We start from the raw sequence: 11,108 nt of genomic DNA, 5'->3' as shown, positions 1-11,108 counted from the left end.
GCCTCCTACTGCGTGGAGTACATGTGGGCGGCGGGCGACACCACCATGACGGCCGTGGCCTCCGTCTGCCCCGTCGAGGCCTTCCACAAGTGCTGTCCCGGCGGCCACGTGCTGACGGACGAGGGATGCGCCCCCGGCGACGTGTCGGCGCGCATGCGGCAGCTGCTGGAGGTGCTGGATCCCCACTACGGCTTCCCCACGGAGAACGGCGGCGAACTGTGCGTGCAGGAGCTGATCACGCCCGACGACGACGACGTGCAGTGGTGGATCAGCAAGAGCGGCTACCTGTCCGTGGACACGCGCGGCGACAGCCACGACACCATGCGCTACTGCGTGGACGACTACCTGGGGCCCGCCAACCGCTCACAGACCGTGGCCGTGCTGTGCCACGCCGAGCTGGAGGAGCTGGTGCACGTGCACCTGTCCCTGCACCCCAGCCAGGCCGGCAGCGTGGGCAAGTGCTGCCCGCACGGCCACTACTTCAGCGCCGCCTCGGGCTCCTGCCGCCCCGACGAGCTGGGCCTGGAGCTGCTGCAGCACCCGCAGGTCATCGCCGCCAACGTGACCAAGCTGACCTTCACGTCCTTCCCGGAGTGCCAGGCGGCGGGCGGCTACCACCACTACTACGTGGGCCGCGGCGCCCTGGACGACGACCACGCGCTGCTCACGCCCGACCACTTGCTGGAGGTGGTGGCGCTGGAGTCCGGCTGCGAGTTCACGCGCCACGCCTTCCCGCGCCACGCCTACTGCCTCGAGTACACGGTGGACGGCGGCGGCGTGCGGCGGCCCGGCGTGCTGGTCTGCCCCGGCGCGTGGCGCGGCTACAACCTGCACACGGAGAAGTTCGGCCTCACCGGCATCCTGCTCGGCGTGTCCTGCGCGGCGCTCTTCGCCACCGCCGCCTCGCTCATCTCCACGCGCGTCAGGCGCGGCCTCGTCACCGTCAAGAAGGTACGTGCGGCAGGCCACTCACCCACTCACCTCCTCATCCTGCTCCTCCTCATCTTGGCCCCTCATCTCCCTCCTCTTCGACCCATGCACTTCATCCCCTCTTCGTAGCTCCTCATCTTCCCTAACCGACAACAGAGCCAGGCATCACCTAACCCTAGACGTAGTACACACACGCCTCTATGCTCACCCCACCCACTCACCCCACTCCCTCACCTGCCTCCTCCCTGCCAGGTGAACACGCTGGCGGGCCGCATCTTGCTGAGCTACGTGCTGAGCTACCTGGTGGGCTTCCTGCTGCTGATGGTCAACATGAAGGTGGAGGTGGAGGAGGGCAACAACGAGTGCCAGGTCATGGGTGAGTGTCGGGGGGCAGAGGGGGGAGGGGGGTCTTGTGTGGGGGGATTGATGGGTTAGATATGTAGGGGGAGGGGGGTAATGGGGGGTGATTTGGGTATTATTGTAGGAGTACACCAGTCTAGAGATGGCTTTTCTTACCCTGACCATTAGAAAGAGCTCCGCATTCTGAGTAAATTCATCCCCATAAACACCCCTCGGAAATCATTTATAACGGAGGGAGGGAGGCCGTTAGGTTAGGTTAGTTTTAGGTTAGGTTAGTGTTAGGTTAGGTTAGTTTTAGGTTAGGTTAGTGTTAGGTTAGGTTAGTTTTAGGTTAGGTTAGGTTAGGTTAGGTTAGGTTAGGTTAGTTTTAGGTTAGGTTAGGTTAGGTTAGGTTAGGTTAGTTTTAGGTTAGGTTAGGTTAGGTTAGGTTAGGTTAGGTTAGTGTTAGGTTAGGTTAGGTTAGGTTAGGTTAGGTTAGGTTAGGTTAGGTTATGTTAGGGTTATGTTTAGTTTAAATGCACCTGTGTGGACGAAACTAGTTTTTTCTGGTAGATTTCGGTCTGTTTTGAATGAATGTGCTCTAAATTTTTTATCGCAAATCATTAGTCTCTTGGTTGGAAGGGGGTAAAAACCCACGTGATTTGCGATAGAAATGACACGCATATTCATTCAAAACAGGCCGAAAACTACCGAAAAAAACTAGTTTCGTTCGGAAATGCGAGACTGGTGAAGTGCTACAAATTTACCGTGATTTGTGTGTGTGTGTGTGTGTGTGTGTGTGTGTGTGAAGGTAACTAATCGTATTTTTTTCTTTTTTCCTTCCTTCCTTCCTCCCTTCCTTTCTCCCTTCCTTCCTTCCTTCCTTCTTTCCTCCCTTCCTTCCCTCCTTCCTTCCTTCCTTCCTTTCTCCCTTCCTTCCTTCCTTCCTTTCTTCCTTCCTTCCTCCCTTCCTTCCCTCCTTTCTTTCCCTTCATTCTCCCTTCCTTTCTCTCCTTCCCTTCCCTCCTCCTCCTCCTCCTCCTCCTCCTCCTCCTCCTCCTCCTCCTCCTCCTCCTCGCAGCCTGGCTCCTCATCTTCTTCCTGCTGGCCGGCTTTCAGTGGAACACCTCGATCTGCCTCGAGTCTCTGCTGCTGACGCTGTGAGTACTGCTGAGGAGGAGGAGGAGGAGGAGGAGGAGGAGGAGAGGAGGAGGAAAAGAAAAAATAGATGTAGTGGAAGAAGAGAAGAGAAAAAAAGTTACAATACACAAAAAAGAGAAGAAGGAGAAGAAGAAGAATAACAGTAGGAGGAGGAGGAGGAGGAGGAGAGGAGGAGGAAAAGAAAAAATAGATGTAGTGGAAGAAGAGAAGAGAAAAAAAGTTACAATACACAAAAAAGAGAAGGAGAAGAAGAAGAATAACAGTAGGAGGAGGAGGAGGAGGAGGAGGAAGAGAAGGAGGAGGAGGAGGGGATGGAAGAACTTGAATCATCATCATTATCATCACCACCACCACCATCACCACCACCACCACCATCACCACCACCACCACCACCACCTAATCTAACCTTACCTTACCTTACCTTACCTAACCTGACCTAACCAGACCTTACCTTACCTGAACTATGCGGTTCAGTTCTGGTCACCCTACTATAGAATGGATATCAAAATGTTAGAATCGGTGCAGAGGAGGATGACTAAGATGATTCAGGGGTTGAGAAACTTGCCATACGAGGAAAGACTCAAACAGTTAAACTTGCATTCTCTAGAAAGGCGAAGGGTGCGTGGAGACATGATCGAGGTTTATAAATGGATGAAGGGCTTTAATAAGGGAGACATTCATAAGGTTTTGTTGGTAAGAGAACCGGGTAGGACACGAAGTAATGGGTTTAAACTGGATAAATTCAGATTCAACAGGGACATAGGCAAAAATTGGTTTACTAACAGGGTGGTGGATGAGTGGAATAGGCTTAGCAGTCATGTGGTGAGTGCCAATACAATTGTCACATTCAAAAATAGACTAGATAAATTCATGGACAGCGATATTAGGTGGGGTTAGATACACGGGAGCTTGGGGTCAAAGGAGCTGCCTCGTACAGGCCTACCGGCCTCTTGCAGACTCCTGCGTTCTTATGTTCTTATGTTCTTATGACCTTACCTTACCTTACCTTACATATACCTTACCTTACCTAACCTACCCTAACCAGACCTTACCTTACCTTCCCTTACCTTCCCTTCCCTTACGTAACCTTACCTTACCTTATCTAACCTTACCTAACCTAACCTCTCCTAACCAGACCTTACCTTACCTAACCTTACCTTACCTAACCTAACCTAACCAGACCTTCCCTTATACCTTACCTTACCTTACCTAACCTAACCTCTCCTAACTAGACCTTACCTAACCTTACCTAAACTTCCCTTCCCTTCCCTTCCCTTCCCTTACCTAACCTAACCTAATCAGACCTTCCCTTATACCTTACCTTACCTCACCTTACCTAACTTAACCTCTCCTAACTAGACCTTGCCTAACCTTACCTAAACTTCCCTTACCTTCCCTTACCTAACCTAACCTAACCAGACCTTCCCTTCCCTTCCCTTCCCTTCCCTTCTCTTCCCTTACCTTCCCTTACCTTACCCTTAGGCACGTGGAGACCTCAGAGAACCTTCGCTACCTGTATCATTCCCTGTGGGCATGGGGGGCGCCTGCTGTCATCGCCTCCCTCGCCCTCACCCTCGACCACTACCGCCAATCCCTCCCCTGCAGCGTGGTCACTCCGAAGGTGGGACTCTACAGGTGTTTTTTCTCAGGTAAGTTTTTATTGATTTGTTTATTTATTTATTATTCTATTTATTTTATTTATTTTTATTTTTTTTAGTTTATTTTTTTATATTTTTTTATTTGATTTCCTTTATATTTTATTTACTTATTTTTTTCCTTGTGTGTGTGTGTGTGTGTGTGTGTGTGTGTGTGTGTGTGTGTGTGTGTGTGTGTGTGTGTGTGTGTGTGTGTGTGTGTGTGTGTGTGTGTGTGTGTGTGTGTGTGTGTGTGTGTGTGTGTGATTTTCTTTTTTTCTTTCTTTTTTCTTGTTTTCTTCTTTTTTTCTTGTTTTTTTTATTTATTTATTTCTGTAGGTTTGTTCTCTCTCTCTCTCTCTCTCTCTCTCTCTCTCTCTCTCTCTCTCTCTCTCTCTCTCTCTCTCTCTCTCTCTCTCTCTCTCTCTCTCTCTCTCTCTCTCTCGACAATATTCTCCTTCTAAACTCTTTTTCTCCCCTTTAAAAACCGAATCCAACCCTCTATAACCCAATCCAACCCTCTATAACCCAATCCAAGCCTCTATAACCCAACCCAATCCTCTATAACCCATCCCAATCCTCTATAACAGCACCCAACCCTCTATAACAAAACCCAATCCTCTATAACAGCACCCAACCCTCTATAACAGAACCCGATCCTCTTTAACAGAATCCAATCCTCTTTAACAGAATCCAACCCTCTTTACACCCCGTCCCTTTCCTCCGCAGACCCGACGGCGACGCTGCTGTACTTCTTCCTGCCGATGCTCCTGACGCTGGTGGCAAACATGGTGCTGCTCCTGGTCAGCCGCTACGTGAGGGCAGAGAAGCTGAGGCGCCTTGAGGGAGGGCCGGCGCGGAACAACGGTGAGGAGGAGGAGGAGGAGGAGGAGGAGAAGGAGGAAGGACATGGAAGAAGGAAGACTGTGTAGGAGGAGGAGGAGGAGGAGGAGGGATGAAGTGAAGAAGAAGGATTAATGGGAGAAAAGAGAGAGGGAGAAAGAGAGAGAGAGAGAGAGAGAGAGAGAGAGAGAGAGAGAGAGAGAGAGAGAGAGAGAGAGAGAGAGAGAGAGAGGAGAGAAAAGAAGAAGGAAAAATCAACAGAAAGAGAAAAAAAATGAGAAGGAGGAGGAGGAGGAGGAGGAGGAAGAATCAGTTTATACAAAGATGGAGGAGGAGGAGGAAGAGGAAGAAGAAGAAGAAAAAAAATAAACCATATACTTAATTATTCTTAACTAAACTCCCTTATTTAATCACCATTATTCACCCTAATCACCCTTATCACCCTTATTCACCCTTATTCACCCTTACTAACCTTCACCCTCCCAGCCTCACCCTTACCCTCCCTTCACCCTTACCCTTATCCTCCCTTATCACCCTTACCCTTATCCTCCCTTATCACCCTTATCCTTCACCCTTATCACCCTTACCCTTATCCTCCCTTCACCCTTTATCCTCCCTTATCACCCTTACCCTTATCCTCCCTTATCACCCTTATCCTCCCTTATCACCCTTATCCTCCCTTATCACCTTTATCCTCCCTTGTCACCCTTACCCTTATCCTCCCTTATCACCCTTATCCTCCCTTATCACCCTTACCCTTATCCTCTCTTATCACCCTTATCCTCCCTTATCACCTTTATCCTTCACCCTTATCCTCCCTTCACCCTAATCACCCTTTCTAACTTACACCCTCCCAGCCTCACCCTTATCCTCCCTTATTCTCCCTTACAGATCGAGAAGGGGGCACTGAGATGCAAGGGAGAACAGACCCCAGCAAGCCCCCCTCGGCCCCCTCCCCCGTCCCCGCCCCCCGCGCCCCCGCCCCGAAGCGTCAAGCCCCCACCTCTGGTCTACGGGTCCATCACACGAGGAATACGTAAGTGCGGGGGGGGGGGACTGTGTGTGTGTGTGTGTGTGTGTGTGTGTGTGTGTGTGCTATACTTTGTCTAATTCATCTTTATTTTTTTTGTATTTTTCTTATTTATTTTGTATCTCATTTTTTTTTACTTTTATTTTTTCATCTTTATTTTATTTTATTTTGTCTATTTGCTTTTCGTTTCGTTTTTTTTTTACCTTTCAATCTTATCTTTCATTTCTACATCCATTTTTTATCTTTATTCACCTTATTTACGTATTTACTCCGCGTTTCGTGGTCTACAAAGTCACCTAACAACACAGTCTCCCTTCTAACGCAACACAACACCTCAGCACACCTCCAATCAACACCTACTTACCTGTCCCCTCTTCTACAGGTGGCTGGAGTCCGTCAAGCTGGTGGTCTGGTCGGGGGTCACCTGGCTGCTCGAGGTGGCCAGCTTCGTCATCACAAAATATATGGTGAACCCTTCTGAATCCTGGTACGACTACTTATGGTACGTCCCCTCCTCCGTGAACGCCCTTAGAGGAGTTGGAATCTTCGTCATCCTGGTGCTAACGCCGGAGAGGAGGATTCAGATAAGGCGGACGCTCTTAGGACTCGCGCGACAGTCCGGGGTGCACGCGTTCTCCAAGTCCAGGAACGGCGAGGCGAGCAGCACGTTCGGCCGGCACGGATCCGACATGCCGTCCTCCGGTGCTATCTCGGAGGTACGCTTAAGGCCAGAAGGAGGAGGAGGAGGGAGTTTAGGAGGTGCGCAGAGGCGGAGAAACATGTCAATAGCAACCACCCTTACCCAGCTGTCGTCCATTCGAAGCTCACGTTCAGATTCCCGCTCAGATGACAGTCACCACCACGCCAACGCTAGCAACGCCCCATCCAACGCCTCCTCATCCGCCCCCTGTCCGTCCCACCCCCACCTGGCGACGTCTGTTAGCCAGCTGGACACTCGCCGGAGCTCCGTGTCCTCGCAGTCCTCGGATGGCGATGGATCGGAATTGGACATTGAGGCGACCGGACCCGCTGGAGGACGGCGCAGGTCATCGCTAGCCACCTTCGGGGTCGTGGCCCTCCCCAGCGTCCACGAGGAGGAGGATGGCCCGCCCTCGCTGGTCCCCGATAACGTCTCCGAAGCCTAGGGACACGCACACACACAGACAGACACACAGACATACGGACAGACAGACAGGACTTGAAAATAACGAGAAACAGACATACACACAGACAGACACACAGACATACGGACAGACAGACAGGACTTGAAAATAACGAGAAACAGACATACAAACACACAGACAGACACACAGACATACGGACAGACAGACAGGACTTGAAAATAACGAGAAACAGACATACAAACACACAGACAGACACACAGACATACGGACAGACAGACAGGACTTGAAAATAACGAGAAACAGACATACAAACACACAGACAGACACACAGACATACGGACAGACAGACAGGACTTGAAAATAACGAGAAACAGACATACAAACACACAGACAGACACACAGACATACGGACAGACAGACAGGACTTGAAAATAACGAGAAACAGACATACAAACACACAGACAGACACACAGACATACGGATAGACAGACAGTGATTTGATTTGATTCTGTTAAAAAGACGACTAAGCTTACGAAAAACAGACATATATACAAACAGACACAGACAGACATAAACAGACACACAGACAGACGGATAAACAGACAGGACTTGAAAAAAAACCCATAAACGTACGTGATTTGATTCTGTTAAAAGGACGAATATAACTCACGAAAAACAGACATACTTAAAGACAGACAGACAGACAGACAGACAGATATTCATGACATAAAAAAACACCAATTTCATCCTTTTAAAAGACAAATAGCTCACGAAGAACACACACACACACACACACACACACACACACACACACTCTCAAACACCCCGATAACACGTCTGAGGCCTTACAACAGACAGACAGACACACACGGACTTGTAAATACAGACACACACAGACATACACATTCTTAGTAGTGTAAAAGAACCTTAGACCGTGCCAAAATAGGAAGGAATAGAAAGATAGATTGTATAAAGGAGAAATATGTAGGAATTTGTTAATATATATAAGTTTCCCTTTAAATGTCTCCTCCTGTGATGTCATAGAAAACGTGCCATGTCCTTATTCGTGTGTGTGTGTGTGTGTGTGTGTGTGTGTGTGTGTGTGTGTGTGTGTGTTTACATATCTCTGTTATTTATTGCTCTCTCTCTCTCTCTCTCTCTCTCTCTCTCTCTCTCTCTCTCTCTCTCTCTCTCTAACCATGACAATTATTTTTTTTTCTCTTTTAATTTCCTTTATTTTACAAGATAAAAAAATACATGTATGAATCTAAGTGTAATTCGATTCCTTATAAGTGTCAAAAAGTGTACCGTAAGTGTATTCCCAAGGTTATGATTCCTATACTTATATAAGTGTCAAGGTATACACATGTGTCACTTAAACCCGTTAGCGTGACCTCTTATGACCTTTATGTATCCAATTTATCCTATTCTGATCCTTCTGTTCCTATTGTATCCTCTTGTTATCCTCCTGTATCCAAAATGACCTCTTTGGGATTTTTCGGTACCCAGTTTATCCTATTCTGATCCTTCCGTATCCAAAAATATCTTCTTGTTATCCTTCTGTATCTATTTTATCCTCTTGTTATCCTCCTGTATCCAAAATGACCTCTTTGGGATTTTTCGGTACCCAATTTATCCTATTCTGATCCTTCCGTATCCAAAAATATCTTCTTGTAATCGTTCTGTACCTATTTTATCCTCTTGTTATCCTCCTGTATCCAAAATGACCTCTTTGTTATCCTTCGGTACCCAATTTATCCTGTTCTGATTCTTCTGTATCCAATTCATCCTATTCTGATAATTCTGTATCCAAAAATATCTTGTTATCCTTCTGTACCTATTTTATCCCCTTGTTATCCTCCTGTATCCAAAATGACCTTTTCTGATTCTTCTGTATCCAATTCATCCTCTTCTAATCCTTCTGTACCCATTCTATCCTCTTCTGATCCTTCTATATCCAAAATGACCCCTTCTGATTTTTCTGTATCCAATTCATCCTCTTCTGAACCTCCGCTTACCCAATTTATCCTCTTATGATCCTCCCGTATCCAAAATGACCTCCTTCTGATCCTTCAATAACCACACTTCGCTCTTGTGATCCAGATGTGCCCAATGTATCAAGGGTAAATGCTTCCTATAGCGCCGGTAAGCTCTCTTGAGGGGGTCTCTTGGATGGGCCCAAACCGACAGTGCAGCGGGGGGATTTAATTTATAGTGGCTATCGTGATATATGACTCTCTTGCTTGCCCTATGCTGCCCCCGGTGATCCTCTTGAATGAAATCGCTGTGTTAAGGGTAGACAAGATCTGGGTCGGTGTTCTTATATAGTTCTTCACGCAATGTACCTAGCTTTGTTTACCGAGAGGGAGATTAAAAGCACATACTACGCACTCATTGAAATCCGTAGCTCTTTTTATCACTGGGCAGGATATGGATTGAAAATTGTGAGTGTGCATCGGTGGGAGTCGAACCTGGGTCCTCGGCCTCACCATGTTAACCACTGCGCCACCGTCTCCCTGAACCTGAAATCCTACATCCTGTTACTAAGCTTACGTGTTCTTGGGTGTATTGAGTGTAATTATAGGAGTTTTTAAAGACGATTCAAACAGGACCAAGCAAATAAACAAACAAATAAGAATCTAGCGAACACTATTTACTCGTTTTCAGCGCACAAATAATTACGATGAATTGAGTTTTGGGTATGTATCGTATAGCATGGGTATATTTAGCGGGTGTGACTATGGGTGTAATTTACTATATGGGTGCAATTGTAGCTAAATATAAGTGTAGCTTCGAAGACATTACCAAACAATACCTTCGTCTGTATGTGTGTATGTCTGTGTTTCTTTGTGTCTGTCTGTGTACTATATCCGTCCTTGGTCCCTCCTCCCTCCCCCTTTGTCCGTGTTCTGAAAGATAAATACATAAATAGCTTTGTCTTTTGATACTGTCCTTCGTGACCTTCTAGAATTGGCGGGTAAATAATTTCAACGGCACGCAATTAGCATCAATAAGTAGTAGTAGTAGTAGTAGAAGTGGTGGTAGTAGTAGTAGTAGTAGTAGTAGTAGTAGTAGTAGTAGTAGTAGTAATGTATATGACCTTGTATAGGTAGTCCTTATATGAATCTACCCTACTTTCTCCTTATCCTCAACGTGCTAATAATAATAATAATAATAATAATAATAATAATAATAATAATAATAATAATAATAATAATAATAATAATAAGCCTCACGCTCTACCCTTGAGAAAGTACAGCACAAATTCGATATATTCTTATTAAAACCAACCTCCCAGACCCTTATTTATAGACCACATGGGCTTAAAAGGGTCTTAATACTTTAAATATACTATACTAGTCTCAAAAACACCATTAGGTAATAAAAAAGAGACATATTTCCCACGAGAAGAAAGAGAGAGAAATAAAATAAGTTTGAAATGGCGCAAAAGACAGGATGGGAAAGGAATGCGAAAAATACCTTAGAAAACTCTTTAACAAACCCCAAAGTAGAAATACAAGACTTATACCGAATTAAACGATGAATATATCCACGTACGGTAAATTAAACCTAAGAGGAACGATTTGAAAATGGCGCGCGAGGGAGGACGGGAAGTGAATGTGAAAAATACCTTAGAAAACCCCTTCATTATACCCTAAATAAAAATACAGGACTCATATCAAATTAATAGAAAGAATATATCCGCGTAGAACAAAGGGAATAAGTGGTTTAATAAGTATTCTATGCGAGCTCTTATCTCTGGGCAGCACAGGAAGTGGGACCAGGAAGCAAAATATTACATCAAATAGCCATTATACGTCAAAATAAGGCCTAGACGCACCCAAATAACATAGAATAATAATAAAATAAGACACAATAGCATGGTAAAATATGTAAATAAGGGGAGATAGAGCTATTTCACACCCCATCTCCTGGTGCTCCCAAAAGTCTTTCGTGTATATAAATTTAATCCCCTCGAGAGTAACTACTGACATTAATCATGAAAGATAATTAAAATGAGACGAAATGAAGTAATAAAATGCTGTA

The 11,108-nt window shown here is 46.2% G+C and overlaps 1 protein-coding gene and 1 long non-coding RNA gene across 3 annotated transcripts in view; one reads left to right on the top strand and one right to left on the bottom strand.

Annotated features, from left to right (window-relative positions):
- The window catches only part of LOC126985319 (probable G-protein coupled receptor Mth-like 1), a 17,375-nt gene extending 9,872 nt beyond the window's left edge, over positions 1-7,503 (top strand). Inside the window, exons 2-9 of one of the 2 annotated variants that reach the window (XM_050840073.1) lie at positions 1-951; positions 1,183-1,306; positions 2,351-2,429; positions 3,913-4,079; positions 4,794-4,931; positions 5,799-5,943; positions 6,320-6,653; positions 6,784-7,503. The exon at positions 1-951 is cut by the window's left edge and continues 986 nt beyond it. In XM_050840073.1, the coding sequence (XP_050696030.1) occupies positions 1-951; positions 1,183-1,306; positions 2,351-2,429; positions 3,913-4,079; positions 4,794-4,931; positions 5,799-5,943; positions 6,320-6,653; positions 6,784-6,993 (2,148 nt within the window). In that variant the 3' untranslated portion in view covers positions 6,994-7,503. Of the gene's footprint in view, positions 952-1,182; positions 1,307-2,350; positions 2,430-3,912; positions 4,080-4,793; positions 4,932-5,798; positions 5,944-6,319 lie in introns of both variants that reach the window. The other variant, XM_050840072.1, reaches the window with a different exon arrangement.
- A 697-nt stretch (positions 7,504-8,200) lies between these two features.
- LOC126985320 (uncharacterized) lies at positions 8,201-10,080 on the bottom strand. The gene is made up of 2 exons (XR_007738504.1): positions 8,790-10,080; positions 8,201-8,667 (listed from the first exon to the last, which is right to left on the bottom strand). It is a non-coding gene; the product is annotated as an uncharacterized LOC126985320 (long non-coding RNA).
- Between the last annotated feature and the right edge of the window lie 1,028 nt (positions 10,081-11,108).

Source organism: Eriocheir sinensis, chromosome 59 (genome assembly GCF_024679095.1).
Source record: "Eriocheir sinensis breed Jianghai 21 chromosome 59, ASM2467909v1, whole genome shotgun sequence".
Lineage (NCBI taxonomy): Eukaryota > Metazoa > Arthropoda > Malacostraca > Decapoda > Varunidae > Eriocheir > Eriocheir sinensis.
Note: the sequence above shows the minus strand (reverse complement) of the source record. Positions and strands in the feature narration are given on the sequence as shown.